This window comes from Cyprinodon tularosa, unplaced genomic scaffold (genome assembly GCF_016077235.1).
Source record: "Cyprinodon tularosa strain WSP-4 unplaced genomic scaffold, ASM1607723v1 ctg325, whole genome shotgun sequence".
In the NCBI taxonomy this organism is placed as follows: Eukaryota; Metazoa; Chordata; class Actinopteri; order Cyprinodontiformes; family Cyprinodontidae; genus Cyprinodon; species Cyprinodon tularosa.
This window is the reverse complement of record NW_024039036.1, coordinates 307,260-334,417: the sequence shown is the minus strand read 5'-3', so window position 1 is coordinate 334,417 and position 27,158 is coordinate 307,260. Positions and strand designations below refer to the sequence as shown.

The following is a 27,158-nucleotide window of genomic DNA, read 5'->3' as shown; positions in this document are numbered from 1 at the left end:
TGCAGCAACACTGCCTTGTTGTTAAATCTGCAGACTCTGTCCAAAGTATGAGGTAGCCAAATGCAACATGTGTGCAAGCCCACCAGCTGCCACCGCACAGAGGCGGTGGTGTTTTCTGTGGCTGTTTGCTTTGGGTGGAGGGCAAACTAGCTGGTCAGCATGGCTGTAAATCAGAGTCTTCCTGATGGAACCCTGATGGACAGGAACCTAATCTGTCCCCGGTGTGTCATTATGTCCAACCTCCCAGATAGCTGCAGATCCTGCTGCTCCTCTCATCTCTTCCAGGCTTCACTACACACACACACACACATAGGCCCACACATACCTCGCATCCAGTCAGGGCAGTCTCCTGGAAACCAGAGACAGTAACACAGACACACATGTTGAACATAAACCGGTTGAGCCAGTGTCAAGAGTTCATCATCAGCATCTGTCATAGCAAAGCCGATGCCCAAAAAACCACTGGCTTCTCTTGCACCACAGCTTGGTGTTCCTACCTTAAATGTTTACAGGCCATGCAACTGCAGTCGCCAAACTGGCTTGGGTGATGGTTAAACATAAGCAAACAGGACATGTTAGGATCTGTCCCATGACCCAACTGGCTCCTGCACAAAATGGCCCTCACACATTGGGGAGAGTCTGACTCAGGGTGTCATCTGTTTCTTTTATGAGCTTTTCGGTTGCCAAATCCAGAAGAAATCTTTGTATCTGTATGTGCCGCCAAAAAAAAAAAAAATCTTTAAATTTTGAAAAATTAACCTTTCAATCGTTTCTTTTTATCAGTTGTATTTTTGGTAATATTTGTTTTCCTTCCTAAAGAAACTAATTCATAACTCTGCTGAGACTTTGGGCTTATTTTGTCTTTTCTGATGACTAGGAGGATGAAAGCAAACCTCTTAGTACAGTTAGGCTGGAGTTTGTCCAAGTAGAAGCCCTTGACCTCTCAATTACAAGATGTCGGAGCTATTTCTTCTTCTGCGTGTTGCTGAATTTCATTAGCAAACAGGAATTCACACGTTTGTGCAGCATGGAATTTTTTTGTTCTCCTTTGCTTTCATTTTTAAGATTCTTGACATGCAGCACTGAGAATGGGCCTGTGGCACACTAAGAACTAAGAACTGTGTGGTTTCCAAGTATCAAATTATTATTATTTATATAGAAATATAGAAGGAAACAATAAATCATCTATTTTCTTTTATTTCTAAAAGAAAGAAACCGTTACCTCCGATGTTCCATAATTATTGGTCAATTCTTTTCAAAAATACATCTTTTGTATTGCCAATTGTAATATTCAATATAATACTTTTCTTTGATATTTATTTAAATACATAAAAAAGGTTCTTAACAGCCATGCTCTTCATGCTATATGGCGAAGGTCCTCTTGGCATGCAGTTACTCCCCAAATGATTCATAATTTCACTCTGAGCTGAGTTGAACCTTGGAAATGAATATTAGTCTTTTCCAACTTTAAAAACCTGGAAGTGTTGAGCAAAGGTAAACCTACAACATGTAGAGGGTAAACAATCAGGAAACTGTGCAGCAGGGTTCCTGTTATACTGTTAAAGATTTCTACCAAGGGCATAGGTTTAATTTCAACTTTGGTAGGGACACTATTGGTCTGATGTCATTGGTCCTATTGCAAAATTATGCATGCTCTGTTTTTTATGCTTGACGTGAAAATCAGGGTGTATTTTGTTTAAAGAGAAAAGCTGCATTTCTTGCTACATTTGTACAACTTTTATAAGCGCTACACACACTAGATGCTGTTTATCAATGTTTGAAGCATCATCGGCTCTAATAATAATAATTTTCCACTTTGAAAAGGTTTGCATTTCAAATTACCAGCAACTAAGACAGAAAGTAAATCTGTGCCTATTTAACAAAATATAGTCTAAATATGTCTGTTATATGTGGATTTATCCTGTTTTTTTCTTTTGAAGATTTACAATTGTACATTGGTAAAACCCAAACTTATCTTTTAAATATTCTCTCTGTATCAAGCAAAATAATAGATTCAAGGGACACCAAATAAATTTATTGTATAGTAACTCTATTTAACCCATATCATGTATTTTTATCTTGGGCTGAAACAATTCATCAGAATAATCCATTATTGAAATTTCAACAAAAATTAGTAATCAATTAATCGTTAACTGTATAGAGACTCTAAAACATGATTTAGCTCACAGAGCGACCCACTTAGAGCAGGAATTATACCAAAATTGTCAAAAAAAATATATAAACCAAAATGTTTTCGTCTGTCAATATTCTGCATCCCCTCTACAGCTGCAACAAAGCTGTATTGTAAATTATAAACATGATATTCACATCTAATTTTTGGTAGGTCGGTCCAAAACTTTGGTAGGTACATGTCCCTATGGTCCTATGCAAACCTACGCCCATGATTTCTACATTTGGTTTGGTTTATTTTTGAACATGTAAAGAATGGAAAATACACTAAATTAATTCTTCAATCAATACCTGTGAAAACACAGACAAAAAAACAGCCCCAAAAAACAACAGCAAGAAAAAATACTACTATAATTTACATATTTACAAAGAAGTGGGAGAAGGTACAACATATTTACATAGATTAATCAGAAGGACATTAATACACTTTAGTTTAAAAAAAAAATAATAATAATTACTTGGAAGAACTCAATATAAGATATTAGGGGAAAAAAGCAGTAAATGGGTTATTTTCTGTCTTCACGTGAAAATAATCTCATCAAATTTAAAACTAGTCCACCTATCAAAGAGCTTCTTCCTATTTTTTAAAGTATTGTTCTTGAGCTTTACCCACCTTTCACTTTGCAGAATGTGAGAAAGCATGTGGCTTCTGCATTTAACCTCAACTACCATACACTCTATAAAGCCCCACATACAAATGTTTTGCTGTAAACATGGTAAAAAAAGATGCACATTTAGAAAAACCCTAAAATCACAATGAGTCTAAGTACAGATCAGATGCTATTTGGGTCTAGATGTTGACAGTGTAGAACCGTTTGGGGACCTTTCTCATAAATTGACAACTTTTTTAACAAGCAGTACATTAGATGGTCAGTGAGCCTCAGGTAGGATCATCAGGCAGCTGCCTTAAAGACAAGCTGCTAACAGTTTATAAAAAAAAAATTTTTTTTTTAAAAATTGCCTCTAATAGTCTGACCCTTTAGTTTCTATACTGCAACTTTCCGTTTGAATTGACAGGGTTTTATCCAAATTACCTTTAATGTAATGTAGGGGAATATTTTGTGGCCTTCTTACACCCAGCTGCAACTCAAATCTATTTTTACAAATCAAGAGAAGAATTGTAAAACTGCAATTGTTTTCTAAACCTCAGTATCATGACAGCTGTAACCAGAACTTTTATTCAAAGTAACACAGGTTTGAAGATGCTTTCAAGGTTTTTTGGAATATCTCATTTTAAAACCTGCTCACATGTGTTTCTTTACTTTGTCCAAATGCTTCAAGCTTCTTACTAAGCCAGGAAACTAAGCAAGCATTAATATAATCTGATGCCATCAGGAGACAAAACACTGATTTGCTCCATCAGCAGTGAATGCAAGACTTATGCACTCAAAGAATGTTTGCTTGACCTTTCTCAGCAGCACCTCAGACACCAAATCACCTCCTAAAGTCAGCCTCTCATTCAGCGGCAGTGGAGCGGCTCCAAGTTTTGTCCCTCTAATGTCCAGAGAGCCTGAAGTCTCATTTCCAGCACTGATGACAAGCGATCGTTTAAACACGACCATCTTTTTTCTACATTCTGTACTAACCCAATGCAGGAGAGATCCGGTTGTTACCGTGAATCGTGAATTTTGTGCTATCTCTTCATCTTCTGTGTCTTTGTATAATCCAGGAAGCAATGAAAGGCACGAATTGTGATTAAACTCAAGGGCTGTTTGACTAGTGCAGGGCGAGCAACATGGCACAGAGCCACCTGCCAAAACAAAAGCCATCAGAGATGCCCTTTCACACAGAAAGCCAATAAGCCTGCCTCATCACCCGGCTGTGAAAATGAATTAGCCTAATTCAAATAATGGAGACGAATCATAGACACAACACAGAGCTCAGCTGCTGATTACATAATTATTGCATCCAACCGCTGTCTTATGGAGCATAATCACTGTCTCTCATCAGGAGCAAACTGCCATTGTGCATCTGGATCGGTGTTATGCAATATTTGGAAAGACTCAGTGCAAACTTGTTAACAATGAGTGTGAAGCCGGTATGTTGTGTAGGTAGTATGAATATGAAAACACTTTTTGTTTGAACAAGACCAACCCTCTTGTAATTCCTGCTACTTTTTTAAGTGCTGGAGCATATTGTGACTGTGTTTAACCAGTAATGGGTGAGTGCCTTTAGCTCTTTGGTAATCACTTCCTGACTTGAGATCCTACAGTTGAGGATAAGAAAGAAGGATGCAGGTTTCCCTTTCTTCTAACACAGACCTTTACAACTTCTCTTTATTTTATTCCTCTTATGTCTAAAATCCTGAGCCAAATGAGACAGACCACCCCGTGAGCTTATTCAACACCGCCACGTCTGTATCACTCCTACCATGAATAGTTTGTAAATCACACAGAAGATCATATCACCCCACAGGAATGTCTGCTGGTTTTTCAGTCCCTGCATCATTTGCATTTATCTACCTTGCAGCCTTTTTCTGTGCCCGCCATGACTGTGTGTTTGGAGAACATCTCTTCGGTGGTGGATCCCGAAACATCTGCCAGTAAAGGGGGTTTCTTCCCCTGTATATTTTTTTCCACTTCTAAGCACCCCATAGCTGCAAAGCTTCAAGCTCTCAGTGGCTTTTTTTGTCTTTAATTGTCTCCCAGCAGTTTGCATGTCCTGGTAACAGTTAAAGGGAAGGCCTTTCTTTTAAAGACAAGTCTCTGGCCTTCTGCCGGAGTGTCCATCCAGTCTGCACTAGACAGCAGGCTCTAATGGGATTGTGAGGGGAGGGGGGGGGGGCTTCTACCTATCCTATAGACATAGGGTGTTAACAACTAATTAAAGAATTTACTGCCTCACTAAAACACTATTATTGCTGTTCCCTCCCAATTATTGCCTCTATTATCAGCTTTTATGGACACAGGTGAGCTTCCACAGAACTTTCTGCATGTTTTGGCCAAGCGGTCAGTTATGACGTATAAAAACACCACCGCAGCTGTGAAACCGAGAGGGTAGAGTTAGAGGGGGTAGATACTGAGTCAGTTCACTCATTTGCAATTCTATTTGCTGCATGAAATGGAAATATGCTTTTTCAGCTGCCTTCTTTCTCAAGTAAAGAGCCATCTTTTGTGTGGTTCCCACATGTGCTTTACATCACCTCAATTAATCTCTGTCTCCCCTCTGTCCACTAGGTGACAGTAATGACACAGGTCTCCCCTTTAGGGGTTGGGGATGGGATGCAGTGTAATCTTTGTTTACACAAGGTAAAATACTTAGGCCTATAGGGTATGGGCAGGGTAGGAGTGATGTTATAGTGATGTGGTAAAGGGAATAATTTCAATGCCTATAGAGGAAGGTCCACGTATTTCCTGCACTGCTCCACATCACTCAGCAGAATATAAAGTCTCGCCATGATGGTCTTCTGTACACTTTCAAAGTATCAGATTTAGACTCATTTACTATTTTTTTTTCTAGTTTTGGTTTCAATTTTTCTTAAAGGGTGTCAGGATTTTTTTATCAGCACAGTGTTGCTGCTTTAAATCAAATAATGTCCTTCCCTGCCAGACGATTAATGAAGCTAGAATACTGTAAACTATTTTGGCTCTACTAAAAAAAATGCAAACAAAAACTTATTTTTTTTACTTAACAATGTTAGTATGTGCAAGTTAAAGACCTGAACTTGTGAGCATAATAAATTTAATGAGGATTTAAGCTCTTTTTGGGAAAGCAACTTTTAAAGCGCGTCCATCTGTTCATTGACAGAATTATCAAGATCTATCGATGTCTAATGTTAAAAATGTCCAAAAAATAAGAATATGTTATTATGAATAAGGCATAATTTTTTTATGTTTTAAAAGCTGCATTTGAAAGCCTAGGTGTTAAGTGTTTGCATCCTAGAGATTCTAAAATCATAATTTTAGACATCAGATTCTCACTCTGGTCCCTCAGCGAGACCCTTAATCCTCCAGTGCTTTTCCAAGGTGCTCACTGCTGCCTGAAGGATACGTTGTTAAAAGAAAAGGAAAAGTTTTGTTGTTGACAATTCCTACAACAAATAAAAGTGATTTTAAAGACGAAAATTACTCCCAGCATAAGATTTAAAATCATTTTCATTTAACCAAGAAGGTTAGTTTGAATAGAAATTGGGATCACCATCTCTGTAAATAAAGTAAAATGAGTTAAATATCTACAGATCTTTAATGTTTCAAAGCTTCTTTCACCTTTATTACCTTCCATCAGCCCAATCTTTCGCTCCCGCCATCAGATGCACACACTGACTCTACCCCTGAAACAGAAACTTTCTCTGCAAAAAGTCTTATGACAGATCTTGACTTTGGCTAAGACATATACATTCACAATACAACCCATCTAAACATACCGATTCCCCGTTGGATACTACAGACGACAAATTAGAATAACAGCTGACTGGACCACATGTTCTATTTAATTCAAATGTAGACATTTAGGTGAGATATATTTTTATTAAGATATTGCAATTAACTTATTTAAAATTAAACCAGAGCTAAACATCATAAATGATTAAACATGCATTTCAATTTCGAATATTTCGATTACTTGTATTTAATGCCCAACATATTTTTTTGGTTTTCTTCTATTTAAACAACATTTGCAACATTCCCATTATATCTAGAACTATAGTTGAGCATATAATATTTCAGCAAAAAAGGAAACAATCATTTTCTTAGTGTACAAACTTTGTGAGATAAATGTGGATGTTTTTTTCCAAACACAAAAAGGTGTCATGTTTACTAAAGATTGAGCATCTCTAGGATTTTTGTCTGTTCTCATTATAAAGGTTTGAAGCAGCTTGTGGTCAAATGTAAAAATCTAGAATTCCTGCCTTTGTTCGGGGATGCTACTGTTTGTTTAGCTGGAAGCAGGTCTCGTGCAGAGGGATGGAGATAGTTTGTTTAAAAAGCAAATCTTATAAAAGAAAGGAGTCTGAGACAACAGTTCCTCTCCAAAACAGCAGTTACTGCAGGTTTTGCATCCATTTTGTGCCTTTTTCTTTTTACTCTGTCCCACACATCCGTCACTTAGGTATCCCTATTTGCATTGATCATGATGTATTTCCAAATACCCCCCACCCCTCCCACACACACACACATGCACACACACACACTAGCGTGCACATGTGCACATACACACACACATACTAACGCACACAACAAGCCACAACAGAGACAGTAATGAAGAAAAAAAAAAGGTTCTGACACCGACTTCTGACAGCTGACATTTATCATAAGCACGTCCGCCCAGGCAGGCCTGGTTGACCCAGTCAGCCGCTCACACCTTTACACATCCATCAACATCACAGAGTTCAGTTCAAGTTTGACAGATGCGGACATACCATGCCAGCGCCTATCTCTGTGCTTAGTCACAGGGTGATTGTGACATCACTTTCAGGAGCAGACTTTACTGCTCAAACCACAATCAGGAACAAAGCGCACACTAGTGTAGTATAGAATCAAATATTTGTCTTTTTTTGCATGAATTTGTAAAGGTGTATATCATACATATTAAAGGGAGGGTGCATTTTTTTTATTGTTTTCTGTATTTGTTTGTGTGCATCATTTGACTTCCACCTTTCTACAAAAAAGGAGTCAGGTGAGGTCAGAGTTCCCGTTTTCTCACACTATCAACTTTCTTCAAAAACAAACAAGAATTATCAAAACTATTAATTATATATTTTAAAAGCACTAATTATTAGAACAATTTAAATGCTATAATGTTATTTGCAACATTTTCTTTATCGATTGTAACACATACTTCAGCAAAACATCAGAACAACTTTGCCCAGTTTGCCAGTGCTTAAATCTTATTTTGATCTATTAAAAGAAGAATGACCAAAAGCTTTAAGGCTAAATTAGTCAGATGATGACTTCTGAGACCGGTGGCTCACATCTTGTTGTAGTTTAGTTACTGTAGCTTTACAACAGCTTTATGTTAATAGGTGGGGTGGGTTTAATTACCACTTCATGGCCTTCTGTTTTTGTTGCAACCAGAACCATTACCAAACCAAAATGTTTTTCTTTTGTGTTGGTATAATAAGGTTGAGTTAGCCTTTTTTCAGTCAGCTGACCAGCAGTGCACAACAGAAGAATGTAAGTATCGCTACTTAATGGATCAAAAAGCTGGTAAAAAGTACAGGGACTGGATCACTGATCTCTCAACGAAAAGGAACTTAAACAATCAGAACAGTATGAGAGGAAAATATTAGCGGCTTTAAAATAATCTTCATATAATAGTAAAACTATTAATTTGATATTTACCTGATTAAGTAAGGTTACTTCATTTATTTGATGATAATCAAATCATTATAATGAAATCAAATAATTTCATTTAATAATCTGAATTAAAAAAGGTACATATTCTGTAATTACTTTGGTTAAATTTTAATTGGATGTTTCTTTTTGTTAACTGTTGTTAAGCATATATCTTTCAGTGGATTCATCTCCTGAGACAAAAATAAAGCCCACATAATTCAAGCTTTTCTGATTTTGGTTTGCAAGAAGTTATTTTTGATTTTGAAAATGTTGTAATACGCTGCAGAATTTAGCTTTGTTTGTTTTAGCCAAATATTTTTCAAAATAAATCAATTTCTAAAAGAGCTTCACTCATTTCTTTAGTAAAGAGGTTTATGCAGGTAAAGGCTCTTACTGCAGCAAAAAAAGATCCTATATCTAGTCTTTATTATTCATGTATTAGTCTTAATAATTCTTATGATTTAGTATATTCTTTTGAGTGAAAAAGGCCAAAGCATGAGATGGAAACAAGCAAACTTTGTTCCATCAATTGGTTCTTTAACATTCAGGAAAAAGTGAAATAATTACAGATGACGACTTGACATGAGATCAACACCTAAATATCCTAATTAACATCTTTATGGGAAATAAGTAATAAATTGACTCATTTAAACAGGCATTTATTAGGAACTCTGCTTATCGAAATTAAATTGCTGCTCATTCCAAATAAAGCGTAATCTGACAGTTTAAAGCAACATGCAACCCTTTTTTTGTTAATGTTACTGATAGTGAATTATTTAAAAGGCCTGAAACACATTATTAGATAATAGTTTAATGGATTTTTTTACCATAGCATCTTTGCTCTTCTTTTTTAAATTTATGGGTTTTTTTGTTTGCTGTTTTATAAGTTTAATCTCCGCAGTCGGACGAGGTTCTATCAATGAACATAGAAAATGGATCCATGTTAATATTTATTAGCATCTGCTTTTTAGGAGAAACATTTTTATGTTAATTTTGATCCAAAGAAGCACACAGTTTTGGTGTAATTGTGTGTGTTTTCTCACCACTGGATACTAAATTTTGCAATGAAGGTTGGAAATCATGCAAAAACCATCATGTGGAGGATCTGTGGATCCCTTATTAGTGCCTCATAAAGACTAATGCAACAAATAAGCAGACAAACAGAAGATGTTAGAAGTTGCTGCTTGTTGGGAAATTATCTCTTGTATTCAGACAGCGCTTAGCATGTTTTTCTGAACATGCTTTTGTGGAACACACATGCTGAGGATGTCCAACAAACATACATATTTACATGTAACTTTTCAAACAATGTTTAGAAATTCACAGTACTCAAATAAATGTGTCAAAACAACCGTAGAGGCTGTGATCCAGCAGCAAGCAAAGGCCCATAAATGTCTGCTGTTATCATGGGAGATGGTTCCACTTGTTTTCTTTTTTTTATGCTTTTAGTTTCTTTTATGGAGGATCAGCTCTACCACATTTAAAAATAAATACAGAAATAAATGCTCAATAAATAGATAAGCATGCAATTAATTTCCCCCAAAATATAAAAAGCAATTAATGTAGGTAGAAACTAAATTATACAGTGAGACATAAATTTATATATCTCTTAATTAGCCTCTTTATTTATTCACCTTTGTAATAAGTGCCTTATTTATTTATGTGCATGTTATAAGATTTATTTTTAGATATGGTTGAGCTGGTGTAGATCATCATTTGACTTTTCTATGCTCCGGAATCAGGAAACCTGAGATCTGTAATTTCTAGATTTCTGTCCTGTTGTATATTCTCCCAGATATTCTAAGCTTTAATCTATTTTTTTTATTTTTTATTTTTTATTTATCAACACTCAAATATGAGTAAATTTATCTTTAACTACTTGAGCAGAATCTTACATTGAAAAAGGAAAGTTAATTGATTTATTTGGGCACTAAACGAGACAAATACCTTTTTTTATGAAATAATGGGTATACCCTTAACAATCTCTTTAAAATAAAAATAACTACTATTTTATACTCTATATATTTACGGTTGAGTCTCTGACTATTAAATGCATCATTTCTTTTTCCCTGGGGTATAAATAGGAGGCAAAGTATAGGCCTATTTGTCATTGCTATTAATCTCATTGGCTAGATTGGGACCCATGTTATTTCACCATTTACAATGAGGAGGATGCATTGAGGGCAAACAGATTAAATGCAATTCTTAATTAACAAATTTAGCTTAATAGCTGTTTGCTGCTGTTGTAGTTCTTTTCATAGGAAATTTAAAAACACCCTTTTCTGAATAACATTCCTGTTGAGATGTTTTCCAATTGTTCTGATCACCTTATCAAGGTGCAAATTGCAAATACTGCAGATCAGCATATGGAGGTTCTGTAGGATATGATAAAATAAAAACACTGACAAAGGAAAAACATAACCAAAAAATGCTTTACCCGACACAAATACAACCTTTTTGATATCTTCATCTTGGTCCACAGAAGTAAATCCTGTAGATAACCTGAGAGGTTAGCCCAATAACCGTGTTTAGAGAGAGGGCTCAGAGAAGAATGGTTACAGATTGTTATACCTGTACACACCTGGCTTGTATATATTGTTACAGGACAAGACTGCGTGCTGTCTAAGCACAAAAAGAAACATTTATTTATTTATTTATTCGTTTATTTGATAGGGACAAGTATGTTGCATCATGTCACACACTACAACATTTTACTGTAGCTAAGGCTAATTCTCAATGTCTGTCCCCAGTTAGGCTTTTACACAAAACACAGTGACTGTACACAAGAACAACATAGCAAATTACACATTAAAACATCACAGAAATAAAATCAGGTCAGTTAGATTATTAATGTTCACATGACTGACCTCTCAATAAAAAGTCTTTAAGTTTATGTTTAAAAAGGACCCAGTTTGCCTCTCCCTTCAGTTCTGCAGGTAATGTGTTCCATGTTTTGGTGCCTTGTACAATGAAAGCTGATTGACCGAAAGAGGTTTTGCGTCTGGGTACTTGACAGTTTCCACTGTGGGCTCCTCTTCTGACTGAGCCCACAGCTCTGAGAGGAACTACACAGTCACTCAAAACCTTAAAACACTGCTTATCTGTCTTTTATTTCCTTTCTTTCCATATATATTAATAATAAATGCTTTGGCACAGTTCAGTGTTAAATCAGGCTAAAGGGATATACGATAAGCTAGCTTTAAGACTTTTTGTTGCCAATCTTTACCTGATAAATGGACTTCAGCTGTCAGTCAGAGATCTTATTAAAAGTTTAGGATTGTAACACTGGCTCTAAATTGGCTTTGTGCATCTTTACTCACTTCACTTGGTTCTAACTACAGTTTATTGGCAAAGACTTAATGCTTAATGTTACATTTAAGCTCTACATCCTGGATTTACCTTGTTAAAGTGTAAATTTACTGTCATCTGTTACAGTTGATAGGCCCCATTTATATAAAACAATTGAATATTAGCTCCAAATTGCTTTTTAAATGAACAATTATCTTTGCAGTGTTTACAGCGAAATGGTGGCCTTTGATTTTAACTATTTTTGCTAAATATTAGTCTGCTTTCGATAAAAAAAAACATGATGGCGCCAACTCTTCTTGTGTATGTTATTTTTTGCTGAAGGCTTTGACTCTTTTGTTCTCTCACCCCTCCATCTGCCTGAAAACTAAAAGAACCTGAAATTAATCAAGTTCAAGTTGTCTGAGACAGAGTACCTCAGACTTGCTTCTAATGCATGTCATGTTGTCTTTGTTAACTGTAGCAGACAAATTACAGGGGAGCATCCCCTTGCAGGCTTTGTTTAGCATTCCAGGTTCGCCATGTTTTGAAAAGTATTAATGGAGGAAATGCAGGAATGAGATATTACCTGCAGGTTGAGTCAGGACATGCTGTCAAAACCAAAGCGGGCCTGTGAGGGTCAGCCCTGTCATCACTCCACTACTGTCACACCTTCAAACCACAAGGCAAGCTGCATTTTTCTACCTTGGCTCTCAATGAACCAAGAAAAGCACCATGTTTGTAAAACAATTAGGTCAGTTCTAAATTTCAAGTTGAACACATTTTTGTATTTCTTATTTCTTTTGTTTTAAAAAACTGATAAAAACACTTCTGCCTTACTCAACACATACCACATTTATTTTCTGAGTATTCAGTGAAACTAAGGAGTAAGGCGTAGGCAAGCTGCTGTATCTTCCTAGACTTAAATGGGCATGTGCAATGATGGGCCTCTATTTCTTTCATGAATGGAGAACATAGCCTCTCTTCCAGCTGCAGTGACCTTCTCCCAACGGCTGCTGGAAATTACAGTCATTCATTGAGTGTCTCGGCATGATGAATGACACCTGCACCCGTTGAGCAATCACTCCCTGGTGTTATATTGTTTTTGTTTCTCACTTTTGCGTGGGAGCTAACTGTGTGCATTCCCCAAGCCAAAACCAACCCAGATAATCATCTCATCTGCTTGATGTATGATCTGCTCTCTTTGGAGGACAAGTTATCAGGAGACGTGGAATGTCTTGCCAGTAGGGCAGTCGTGATTCTCGCGCTACCAGTGAAGCTACCTGTTGGCTCAGCCTCTCAGACCTGTACATTGTGTGCAAATGTTAATAAAGCATGATGCAGCACTTTTGAAACCTGTCTCCTGTTTCTGAAATAAAAAAGTCCTTATATAAAATAATATAAAATAAACTCTAAATCATCTTCGTCTCTTTAAATGTAGTACTTAGGCTGTTCGTTTGTAGTATATTTTGTGCCGCTTAGATCACAAACCTCACTGCATAATATTGAGATTTTATTTGATAGTTTAATACAGATAAGAACAGAATCGTAAAGGCAAAAAAGGATGCATGAATTCAACTTATTTTTGCAAATAAAAATCAGAGAAATGCTAACAATGCTCTCTAAATTCATCAGAACACACTGGATGAAACTGGATGGAATTTTTGTTATATTTTATATCAAGATTTCATTGTGCTTTGTTATGTTATAAAATAATATTCTGAACTTTAAACATGATATGTGCACTTATCACTGCAAACAGTCCTTAACACAAAAAGTCCACTTCGAAACACAGTAGTGATGGCATCATGGTGTCAGGATCTATTTTCTGCAGCAATGAAGCGTGAGGTGGACTGTTAATAGAAAGATGGATGGAGAAATGAATATGGAGCAGTGATAATAGGAAAACCTTTTGAATGCTGCAAAGGATTTGTAAACGTTTGTTTTGATATGATCAAATATGAGGTACAGTGCCTTGCGAAAGTATTGAACATTTTGGCCTTTTGCCAGATTTCAGGCTTCAGACGAATCAACAAGTGGGACATTATGAAGTCAAAAGAGATTTATAGGACATTTTAAACTTTAAGAAATAAAAAACAGAAAAATGGTGTTTGTAAGTTAATAAAAAGTTAATACTTTGTCTCTTTCAGTTTTGCACATCAAGAGACTGAAATTTTTGCCCTTGATTTTTGATCTTGTCTTTGATTTGGCCATTCTAACACCTGGATACATTTATTTGTGAACCATTCCATGGTACATTTGCTTTATGTTTAGGGTCATTGTCTTATTGAAAGATAAATCTCCGTCCCAGTCTCAGGTCTTTTTCAGACTCCGACAGGTTTTCTTCCAGAATTATACTGTATTTGGCTCCATCCATCTTCCCATCAATTTTAACCACCTTCGCTGTCCCTGCCAAAGAAAAGCAGACCTAAACCATGATGCTGCCACCACCATGTTTGACATTGGGGATGATGTGTTCAGGGTGAGGAGCTGTGTTGCTTTTATGCCAAACGTAATGTTACGGTATGTATTTCCAAAAAAACATTAGATTTTAGTTTCATCTGACCAGATCACCCTTTTCCACAGGTTTGCTGTGTCTCAAAGGTGGCTTGTCGCAAACTTTAAACAAGACTTTTTATGGGTAAAAAATGGCTTTCTTCCATAAAGGCCAGCTTTTTGCAGTATACAACTGATTGTTGTCCTGTGGACAGAGTCTCCCACCTCAGCTCTAGATCTCTTCAGTTCATCCAGAGTTATCATGGGCCTCTTGCTGCATCTGTGATCAGTCTTCTCCTTGTTTGAGCAGAAAGTTTAGAGGGACGGCCTGGTATTTGTAAATTTTCAGTGGTCTGATACTCCTTTCTTTTCAATATTATCACTTGCACAGCGATCCTTGGAATGTTTAATGCTTGGGAAATCTTTTTGTATCCAAATCCAGCTTCCAACTTCTCCGCAACAGTATTTCAGAATTGCCTGGTGTGTATCTTGTTCTTCATGATGCTCTCTGCTCTTTAAACAGACGATCACAGAGCAGGTGCATTTATACGGAGACATGATTACATACACGTGGATTCTATTTATCATCATCAATCATTAATGTCAACATTGGATCATTCAGAGATCCTCACTGACCTTCTGGAGACAGTTCATTGCATTGATAGTAAAGGGGCTGATTAATTTTGCACGTCCCACTCTTCAGTTTTTATTTATTAAGAAATTATTAAAATGTCCAATAAGTTTTGTTCTACTTCATGATTTTTCCCACTATTCACAAAAATATATATTTTTTTATCTTCATGTTTGAAGCCTGGCAAAAGGTAAAAAAGTTTAAGGGGGCGAATACTTTTGCAAGGCACTGTATATATACTTTTGCCATGAGTCATTGTCTATTCATAGTTATACATATAAGCTCCTCACTAGACATTCCTTTGCTATTAAGACATTTGCATCGGAGTAAATGTCCTAATGAATGATGAGCCCTTTCAGTTGCATTGTAGCGCAGAAACAAAAGACTCTTAAAATAACAAAATATCCCTGAATGTTGTCATTGGTGTAAAGCAAAGGCATAAACCTCAACCAGATGGGCAAATGTTGACATATTATGATGTGACCCACAGTTGGGGTTTGGTGGGTGCTTGCAAGACAAGTCTGAGCCCGACAGAAAGAGAAGTGAATGAAAGTAACTCGGTGGCATTGTCTTTTAAGCGGGGCCATCAGCCTTCTAAGTTACTGCATCAGAGGGAGGCTTTAGAGGCGGGTGAAGTGCTCTGGAGTGTGTGGGTTCAGTACTGCTGAGCTCTATGATTAAACAGTAGCATGTGCTGACAGCTGGAATTGAAGGGCGGTGATCCACTGGGTCACTGCGGAGAGAGGAAGGCAGTCTTGACGCTGCATAACCTTACAGACACATCCAACCCATGTATGATTTCAGTCTTCCTTTTTTCTTTCATTTATGAAGTCCTTAGAAATCATGTATCTTTAAAGTTTTGTGCTACCTTTTTTTGATTTGAAGAGATATCAAAGGATAAATTATGGATAATTTCTCTGGATCTGATTAGGTTTAATCAGTTATCTTTGAGTCTGAAAATAATTTTTGCACCGGGAGTAATCTGCGCCCATAAACATAAAATATGCCTGTAGCTTATATTACCACATTAGAATCTTCAAAAAGCGTGAATATTGTGCACATTACGTACTGTATAAACCTTTCAGTATATATTACTATGAAGCTCATAATAGCAGTAATATCACAAGTAGGGTGCATTGGTGATACAGGGGTTAAACGCGCAACCATGTTCAGAGGCTTTGGTCCTCGTCATAGGATCAACGCCAGGCCAGGTGACCTTTACTGTATGTCTTCCCTCTCTTTCTAACCCCTTTTCTTTTCTGCCAAGTGCCTAAAATAAATAGATATATAAAGGCTACTAGTGGCTAAAATAAAATAAAAACTATATCGTGGAGTTTTCTCCAGGGGAGGCTACAAATTCAAAATAGACGTAAACCAAAAAGCATTCAAACATAGTTATCACACCAGTATATTTATATGAATGCAAACAACAAAAAACGTTATAAAAACCCTTTATAAAAACAAAAACATAATTTGTACATATATTTTGCCCTTCTGAGGCTTTGTGGAGGCAAATCTGTCTTTTGCATGATCCAATATGGTGTCACAAACACCATATTGGACATGGACCAGTTTAATAATGGAAAAGCTATTAGTCAGCTTGATATTTTCTTTATATATAAAAACCATTTATTTTCAGAGAATTTGTTTATTTAAGAGTAACTGTGCAAATTAACAAACACCTAGAAAGAGTACACTATATTATATTATTTTCCTTATGAATCCCAGATTGTTCATGCCTCTTTGCCTTTATTACGGGTGTATGTGTAAGTATGCATGTGTGTATATATATGTATAGGTATCTGTGAGTATGTGTATGTATATGTATATATGTATGGGTGAGTGTGTGTGTATATATGGATATGTATGTATGCTTAAACATAGGTAGATGTTAATATAGAACAGGGGTAGGATTTAATAAGTTTTATTACTTCTTCCTACTCCTTTTCGAACATGATGGGATGTACATATGTTATTTTTTCTTTTTCTTCTTTTTTGTTTGTTTTGTTTTGTATGACTTTAATAATTTACTTATATTTGCTTTTTATTAAGTGTTCGAAATAAATGATCAAATAAATAAATAAATAAATAAATAATTAAAAAGTGCTTTAAATAAGTTTCTACCTGTCTTTTCAGGGTCATGCTGGGTCAGATCCTGACCTTCGAAAAAGGAGGCAGGGAAAGAAGAATAAAGTGTTGGCCTCGCTCCATGCAGTTAGCCTAGCCTTGTAGCTAAACCAGGTCCTGGAAAAAGACAGTCTGATGGAGAACCGTCTCCATCTGTCTCTTGACTGCTGATTAATTTTTATGTTTGGCTCAACAGGTCCAAACAGTGTCATCTCTTTGTAAGTTTGCTTTAAGGGACTTAACTTAATTACATTTTTCTTGCATCATTTCTCTCTCTCTCTCCACTGGTCGTCCTCATCTTCCACGACTCGACCTTTCAATCAGCCGCACTACAACTGTGACGACACCTCAGCTCTCCTATCCTTTTGTGTTGCAGAGGAGCTACAGCGCATGTACAACTTTTAACGAGAGTCTACGGCCAAAGATTTTTGCACCCCAGGGTGGAAATACGTCACCAATCTGATGATATACGAAACAATTAATTTTTCAACTCGTCTTTTAAGATTAGATATTTATCTTGTGCACCTAAAAAATATAATAATGTATTTAGAAATATTTGATTAATATAATTACATTTTAATTTTTATTTGTTTTTTTTTATGTCTTAATCAAGCTCATTGGATGGGTGGGGCGGCACCCTAGCGCCCTCTAGTGACCAGCTGCCACTGACCATTATTTTTGCTCCTTTGCAAACTTGATCTCAAACTTGAGCCTTGCTAATTCTGTATGATCTGGTTGAACTGTAAAGTGCCTTGAGATGACATGTGTTGTGAATTTGGCGCTATATAAATAAACTGAATTGAATTGAATTAATTCGCTGTGCTCAATTCCATAGGGCTCCAGCAGTTATCATTTGGAGCATGTGCAACATCATACCTCCGGTCTTGTTATGGAGGATATACACATAAATATTTTGTATGTTAACAGGAAAAAAATTAAGTGTAAAACTTACAAAGAAAGACATAATAAGCCAACAGGGTGTAATTATTTATTACTTATCAATATCAACTAGAGAGAACTACTCATGGAAATTTGTGATATCATGTACAATGCGTGACTAGGCCTCTATTAGGGTTGAGGTCTTCCTTATCAGGTGTAATCTTATCTTTTCCAAAACAAAAACAGCAGGAAGGAGTAGAAAAAACATAACCCACAATCTGCATGAGGAAAATTCCCATGGTGTTTTTTTTTTTTTTCTGTTAAGCTGGGGTTTTTTGAATTTGCTTTTTTGACTTGACAAGACAGTGTAGCATTGTGTGTTATGTTTTTCTTTCATTTTAACCTAACCGGAATGAAGTTGATGATGAATCATTTCATAGTTACTGTTAATAACCTGATACTGCTGCGCCAGCTGTTCCACAGAGGTCAGGTTAGGGTCAATTGTTTTGCCACTTAAGATATCTTTTACCCAAAGCTTCACAGGTTGTCATCTCATCTGCCATCAGCTTACATGGAGAGAAAAATGCTTGGATTTCTGCTAGTCACCACCCAATAATGTCCTTGAATTGTAGGTCACAGGTTCATAGGGAGGAATGGGGGATGTTAGTATTACAACATGGCTTATTGTCGGCATCTCGGCTATTTTCATTTCCAATCGTCTCTATGGCTCAGTTAGGGATATACAATCTGCATGATTTTTTTTTTCTTCTATGTCACAGATTTAGTTAAAAAAAAGGATCTGGCCTGGTTTCGACTGCTCTGTGGAAGCTGTTGGAGTTTTGTTATTTTTTCACTCAGACTCCCCATCATTAGCTCAACCTAAACGTGTTCGGTCACCTCCCAGCTTCTTTTTGTTTGCAGAAACCGATGGCGCTGGCTGACAGGTTTAGTTTCGTCATGTAATCTGATTAGCTACTGAAAGATTTGACGCTCCCCTGTGCAAGGCTATTCATAGAAGAGACAGAAAATGATCATTCCAGCAAGGTGATGCATTTACTACCCTTTCAACATAGTATCATTAACAACCACAACCAGGTCAAAGGAGTGGATTTTGTTTGACTTTTCGCCCCCTACCACCCTGGTTCATTAGTTCTTGCTTTTCCCATTCATACATTAATTTGCAACTGTAGACAAAGTCATTTAATCTGTGGAATTTTGCTTGATAATTACTTCCCTAGAAAACTCCCAGAAGACCCACTCTTCTATAGACAATATGTGTAATTGGGCAAATTAGAAAGAGTCCACACTGCAGGGCAGCTGTGTACACACACATTCCCATGTGGAATCTGGAAAAAAAAGCCCTCTTAACAGCAGAGAAGTGATGCAGAGAGAATCAGGGGTTTGAAATAACTAGTGGTTCAAGGTTTCTTTATTCCTAGTAAATTTGTTGTGAAAGCAGGAATGGAAACAGCAATGTCAGTATAAAGTGACAGCAAAAAAACGCTGTGTAGCATATTCACTCATTAAAAGTGCAATCATTGAAAAAGTACATCAGCATCAATAGTTCCATTCAAACAAGGCTGATCACCTCTCAGCCTTACTGGCCAGCATTACAGTTTCAGTTTGTCCAAAGTACTTTCTGTACTATTTTGTCCTTCTCTTGGGGACCAAGATGGCCAGAGGAGCTGTAACACACCAAATAAAAGGGTGTGAGCCATCTTTGAGAATGCAATTAGCTTTATGTTGTAACCGTGTGTCATAATGAGAAGACTAGCTGAAATGAGCGGGTCGACACAGGGTTTTAAATCTGGGTCTACCCGCTCTGACACCCCTATGTCCAACCACTTGTTTAGCGTTGATTATGTCACCAATGCGACAAAAATTAGTAAACAATGTAAACAATTAGTAAAGTAAACAATGGAGAGCAACATGGAACGAAGCCAAGGCGTAGACGTGCTGTTTTGTTTCGCTCTTTTGTATGTCCAAATCTCTCTCCCCAGTCCTGTGCTATGTTTATGAATACAAGCAGAGTTGTTTTGACTTGTTATGTCCGGTGCGACTTGGTCTACCCAGGTCTGGTTTGTGACTCTATTCCGATCTGAGCTGTTTCAACGTGATCTTAACCCACGTTGCTTGCCAAGTCGTTTGACGTGGGTGGGCACGGGTCAATAAGCTGTTCATACTCCCACTAAAACCCAATTGTTTGCGGGTTATATGGGTTTTTTGGCCAGTGGGAAAGGGGCAATGTGAGTTGAGCTTTCCAATTAGCCCCACGAGCACATATAGTGATTTGGTTCAAGGTACCGTAATTCTAACCAGCACTGATAGATTCAATCTAATTCAGTTTATTTCTATAGCGCCAATTCACAACACATGTCATCTCAAGGCACTTTACAGTTCAACCACATCATACAGCCAAATTGAAGTTTTCTATCTAAGGGAAACCAGTTGATTGCATCAACTCATTGACTCAAATGCCATCCCTTAGACTAAATATGCTTGTAGCGACAATGGAGAGGAAAAACTCCCTTTGAACAGGAAGAAACCTCCAGCAGAACCAGGCTCAGTGTGAGCGGCCATCTGCTGAGGCCCACTGGGGTTCAAGGAGACAGAAGCAGAGATACAAAAAGCAGCTGTAAAAGGCGGCCCCGTCCAGGAAACACACAGCCAGGCAGACGAGCTCCGAGCCAGCTCCCATGTCAGAGGACGAAGAGAGCACATTCAGTTAGTCACGGTCAGAGAAACAGGACCACACTGGAAAACAGGCCGATCTCCAACATCTATAAACAACAGTGTTGATGGCAGCAGCACAGCAGATATTTCTCTCCAGGATGGAGTCACAGCCAAACAGGAACAGACCAGATGAAGCTACTATGAGGAAAAGCAGAGAGAGCAGAACGTTAGAGATTGAACTAACAGATTCTGCAGAGTGGGAGAATAGAGATAGAATGAAGCAAAATGATGAAATGGGGGTCCCTATGTCCTCCAGAACTCTAAGCCTATAGCAGCATAACTATAGAGATAGCTCAGGATAACCTGAGCCACTCTAACTATAAGCTTTATCAAAAAGGAAAGTTTTAAGCCTAGCCTTAAAAGTAGACAGGGTGTCTGCCTCACGGACTAAAACTGGTAGTTGGTTCCACAGGAGAGGAGCCTGATAACTAAAAGATCTGCCTCCCATTCTACTTTTAGAAATTCTAGGAACCACTAAACCGAAACACTAAGGCAAACGATAAGCTTCAAAAAGGCATTATAAGTTGTAAATACGATTAGTATAGTTATGTCAATGTTATAGCATCACTGATGTCTCGTCTTCCAAACTGCATCACAGGTCTTGTTAAGTCAGTTTGCCATGCATCCCAACATACATCCCAACATACATGCAGTAGTCTGCAGATTGGCCATCAATAGCTGTGGGATAATGGCTTGCAGCCTGCATTCTAAAATTGATGATCATGTCCTTTGTTTTGGATGTTATATCAGGTGCGTCTGGTTAGATTGAAAGATTGCACCAAATGATAAAATCCTCCAAAGTGGACCATGGCTGGATTCACTGTTATGCAATAAACTTGCAATTATTTTAATGTCTGCTAATTTTAGAATGTGTTTGTTTTCATAGAAACTCTTGCAAATATCGGTTTAAAGGATAAAAAGTAACAGAGAGAAAACATCCCTGAGGTAACTCAGTAGAGCAACATAGAGATTCAAATGAAATGCTAAAGCCCAGCAGATTTTGGTTTAGCTAGAAGGGCTCATTAAGCCTCATGGCTGGAATGTGAGGTCAGCTGGAGTTGAAAGCTGATAAAAAATCAATAAAATTCAATCTCCCGTTCCAGATTTTTAAATAAAAATGTTGCCAGGGTAAGTGTTGCATCTTCAACATCTCCAAGGAGCTTTTAAGCAAATTGCATAAGGTGAAGTGAAAATGCATTCCCCCCTAGAAGTAATTTTCTCCAATGATTTCATCAAAAGAGACGTGAGGGTGACTGGTCAAAAATCATTTGGCGCTTTAGGCCTGCTGACTTTAGGAACAGGGATTGTCTCTGCTTGTCACAGACTGGGACCTCCTGCCTAGTCAGTGACACAATATTTTATTTGTTTGGGTCTTTGAATCTTTTAACTTCGTGTTTATCCAGGCTTATGACCAGATTGGGGCAGAAATCTTTCACCAGAATCAAAGGCTAAATTATATCTGTGCTAATTTCAGTATCTAGACATACCGTAAATCCTAGAACAGTGGAGTGGAATAGAAGACACCACGAGACACCCTGGATTATCTAGAGCAGAGGTACCCAAGTCTAGCCTACAAGAGCTACCATCATTCAACTTCTAGATGCATATTTTCTCCAACACACCTAAATCAAATGGGTGACTTATTACCAGGCTGTGCTAAGCTAAATTACATGCTGAGATTTAAGTGGGCCTGAGAAGAAACAAAAGTTGAAGAATGGTAGCTCTTAAGGACTGGACTTGGGCAACCCTGATCCAGAGAGATGGTGCAAACAGTCAGAAATGATCATACTGTAAATATACAAGATTTTAATCTGGCTTAAGCTTTTTACTCCTGTTTATCAGTTAAAGGAATAGTACACCCAAAACATGATTAGCCTTCATTTTCTACTCACCCCCATGCTGAACAACACTCTGGAGTACTTTTTTGATATCTCAAATGCATCTGGAGATCTGGGAGGCTTCTTGCTGTCTGCTGACATTCACATAATGGAGGTCCATAGCGCCCGAGGCAGAAAGGTCCATAAAAGTCCACAAAAAACGTGTCAATATTCCTCCATACTGCTCGTCCAATGTCATTTAGAATGTTTTTAGAGCATAAACAGTAGTGTATAGGATTTCCTGAAAGCGCGTTCACGAGTCTACGGAAACCGCGGCAGACCAAACCAGATGAAAGTGCGCATTCAGCTCGGCAAAGAACTCATGCTCTTCCTCAACACTGAAGTCCTCAGACATTTTTCTTTCGTCGTTTCTTTCTTTGCACAGGTAAACAGCACATTTCTTCTTCTACACTTGCATTATCGGCAGAGCAGACGCTGAATGCGCACTTTCATCTGGTTTGGTCTGCCGCGGTTTCCGTAGACTAGTGAACGCGCTTACAGGAAATCCTATACACTACTGTTTATGCTCTAAAAACATTCTAAAGGACTTCGTTTCGAGTAAATTTTGGATGCTACCCACTCAGGACACTTGGAATACATTGGACGAGCAGTATGGAGGAATATTGAAACGTTTTTTGTGGACTTTTATGGACCTTTCTGTCTCTGGCGCTATGGACCTCCATTATTTGAATGTCAGCAGACAGCAAGAAGCCTCCCAGATCTCCAGATGCATTTGAGATATCAAAAAAGTACTCCAGAGTGTTGTTCAGCATGGGGGTGAGTAGAAAATGAAGGCTAATCATGTTTTGGGTGTACTATTCCTTTAAGTATTGGACACATCATTTTGAAGCAATTGTCAAATAAAGTCTGTAAAAGTCTTGAAACAGAAGAAATGAACAGATAGCTATCTACTGCCTGTCTGTTCTGAATAACCCTGGTTGGATTTCTTATCTTAGGTTTACACACTGACAAGACATATGCTGTGATTGTGAGGAAGCTTTCAAGCCCTAAAGCAGTGTTCTAAATGAGATGATTTGAAAACTGAAAGCTAATCATCTCTTTTTTTTCTTCATCAGGTCTGGTAGAGATTTGTTTGATGCATCCACTTGATGTTGTTAAGACAAGGTAAGCCATGAACATTAAAATCATACTCTGCTTTATTGTTTCCTTAAGATTAAAGAAAAAACTAATTTAGCTGACGTCTGCCTCAGAAATTCTTCTGATGAGGGTTTCCGCTGCTAAGAGTATGCAGGGTTTTAAATCTTAAGATTAGTAGGCCCCTCGATTCTGGACTCATTCCCCACAACAGTAGGTGCCAATGTTGTAACCTACTCCCATTTTCTTGCAAATGAAATGCTCCATTTCACAGTTCATACCTCACAAAAATGTCCAAGTGCGCTGCTTAAAATAATGTCTCCTATGTAATCAAAAAATCAAAATAAGTTTTTTGTTTTTTTCAAATCCCGCTAAACCAGTCACATCCGAATGAAAGCACCTTATGATTTCATCGGCTGCCTTTCCGTTACCATCTCAAGAACCGCATCGGCCGAGTTGGGCTCCTTTTCTCTGTGGTGTTAGGAGCCTAACACCACAGTGTCTCAGTCAGTCATAAACAGATCGTGGGCCACTACTAAAGCTTTATAGTCTTCCACAAGACCAGCCAAGACCTCTGCCTTCACAAACCACCTACCCCCACCCCCCTTTTTGTCATTTACGGCAGCAGTTTCTTCGTAAATGAATTGCTTGGCGTGCCTTTTAAAAAACTGAGACGCTTTCACTTTGAAGGCCGCGCCACTGTTAGAGCACAGAGAGCTAGACGCAGGGATAAAAGCCAAGGGTGAGTAGTGCTGTATTGGTCGATATTTGATACTTTGAAGGCACACACTGTGATTTATGGTCACGTGTGGAAACTGCTAGCTTTATTACAGGTAAGTCTTGAGCTCTGGCTGTCCGTCCACACATGAGGTCAGGGTTAAAAGTGCGCTTGCTATTTTCTTTGTAATGATCTTCCCTTAGAAGTGATAAAAGATGCCTTAGAACTGGAACGCTATATCTTTGTTTTTCTGTTTGTGTCTCTGATGAGACTTTTGTTATTCTAGGTTAGGTCTTAGTGAATTGGTTCCTTTTTTAAAAATTAGTTTAATTGTTTCCATATATGCATGCAGGAGACCCAATAACTTGTCTAAAGTTGTGAATAGCATAGAAATAAATATGTCTGGCTAATCAACAGGAAGCTTTCTACTGTATTTTATGAAATGGAAGCCAAAGGAAGTCATGTGAAAATATGTTCATGTTCACACTCCCAACATCTAGAGATGAATTTATAAAGCGCGGATAAATACTGGCTAATTGGGACACTTGGGGAGCTGAAATCTATTAGCAGGAACCTTGGAGCCGAGACTCAGACACACCTCGGCTGGGTTTCTCTCCCCAGCTTTGTGTGTGTTTCTTTCTCAGGCATGGCTCTTATTAGGGACTGGCTCCTGCTTTAATGTCCACCAGTCCAAATTGAAAAGCAACTGGAGTGAATTTACCTCTTTTTTTCCACAACCAAAAAAAAAAATCAAAGGTTTTTGGAGGTTTGTTACCCCTTTTCCTTTTTTGGAAAGGTAATCTTGGCAATAAAGGTACCCGATTGTATTCACACCAGGCTTTATCTGTCCTATTTATGTATGAAAGGAATTAGCAAAAGTTGGAAACAAATAGCTAAAATCCTTCTGTTTTAAATTAAAAACAGAACAAAGATTGCCATTTGGGAAAACGGAACCACATTTTGATCTATTTTTAAGTAACACTCATGATGAGGAACACAATGACAGAAAAAACACTTTGTAGATATTTTTGGAGCTTCTCCCCTAAACATTGCATTAAATTAAATTTATTTTTTTCTTTTCGTGTTTTCTTTTTACTTCTCTGGTGCACTCGATGATCAGTAAAGCCATATCCCCTCTTCCAAACAAGTACATATTTCTTACATCTCAGGGACTTCCTCGTTCAATTGGTTGAATTTAAAAACTCTGTTTTTGTTGAGATAGAGTGGGAGAAAATTTCTGATAGATGTGCAAGAGCAAATTCTGTAAAATTACTAATTGATGCATAGATAATCTGTATTGTGCCAAACAGATCTCATACTATAAATCAATTGCCATTTTTTTAGATTTAATGCTTGTGCTCATTGCTGCTTCTAACTTTTAATAAATAATTGATAAATTTTATAAATATAAATGAGAAAATAATCTGTCCTTTAAAGAATTAATTATTGGAATGAAGGGACTCCTCTAGCATAATAAATACAATAAATCAACTATTTATTTTATTTCTTGATTAAAAAACACAAATATTTAGCATTTTGTAAATGCTAAATATTTTAAAGTGGAATTGGAAATAAAAGATGTGGATTTAAGTTCTCCTAAGAGAGCATCTGCTAAGATGCTCAGGCCCAGTGGTAAACAACCATACTGAGTATTTCTTTAAATATTTCTGTAAAGTTGCAGATAAAAAAAAATCTGTGCTTTTAGAGTGTAATCAGCAGCTTAAAGAAACACAGTTTCTTTGTCTTTTCTTTCAACTCCTTAGTTGAGCCAAAGTATGATCTCTTTCTAGATGCTCATCATGCATCGTGCAGAGCTTCCAACGTTCTTCATTTAACAGCTTTAACCAGCATGTTTGCTTTGAACCCTGCAGGTCAGATGGAGCCGACCAATGACCGTTGTTAAACTGCTGACATACTGTAAGCAAAGGAGACAGAAGCAGACACAGAGCTGTTCTGCAATTTTAATAAAAAGGGATTTTCTTTATGTGCAGACATATGAAGAACATCTGTTGAAACCTTAAAAATGTGAAAAAAAAAATCAAAATCTTGTCAATGGATCATTTTAGTATGTCACAAATCTAGTACCACAAAGTGTCTGTCGCTGGAAATTAAACAAAAGTAATAATTTCACATTTTGCCTCATTACAGCCATATTCTCTGATGTTTTTAATAGGATTTAATGTGAAAATTGTTGAAATCGGTTTATCTAAATCTGAAATGTGCTGTTTATATTTGTATTTAACCTCCTTTACTCTGAAAACCCTGAAAAAAATCAGTTCTGAACCTTTACGTCAGAAAAACACCAGCTTTTCTAAAGGCCTCAGAGGTTTGTTAGAAAACATACCTGCACAAACAGCATCATCAAAACCATAGAGCAATGCGCCTAGAAGTGTCTGCTGTGGCACAGCTTTTCTAAATTCAGTTTGCATCTTTTTCACTTATTATTGTGTATAACTATCGTCTCTGCATTTTGAATATGAAAGTGAAATCAGACCTTCAAAATATTAAGCACATCTTGACCATAATCATGCCAAAATGTAAATGTAGCATAGCTCACACAAAGTAAACAGTTAATTAGCCTTGACCCTGTTACCGTGTTCATAGATGGAGGTGGGAATGTGTTGGTGAAGACAGAGGGGTGGCGCGGTACGTGAAAGGCCTTCGTCGGGGACAGTGGGACCAGAGTTACAGCTTTTCATTAACCTGGAAACCACCAAGTTACATGGTTCATGGGCTGGTCTCAGCTCACTTGGAGGTAACAAAGGGTGCCAGGCGGCTCTTTCTGTCGGGGGGGGGGGGCTGTGTGCTTGAGGCACCCCATCTGACTCTGATCAGGGTCTACTTCTCATTAGAGA

General features: G+C 37.5%; 1 protein-coding gene across 2 annotated transcripts in view; it reads left to right on the top strand.

Moving 5' to 3' along the window:
- The window catches only part of slc25a21 (solute carrier family 25 member 21), a 152,694-nt gene that overhangs the window by 75,715 nt on the left and 49,821 nt on the right, over window positions 1-27,158 (top strand). For both annotated transcript variants that reach the window (XM_038293371.1, XM_038293372.1), the window contains exon 3: window positions 23,567-23,615. In XM_038293371.1, the coding sequence (XP_038149299.1) occupies window positions 23,567-23,615 (49 nt within the window). The remainder of the gene's footprint in view (window positions 1-23,566; window positions 23,616-27,158) is intronic.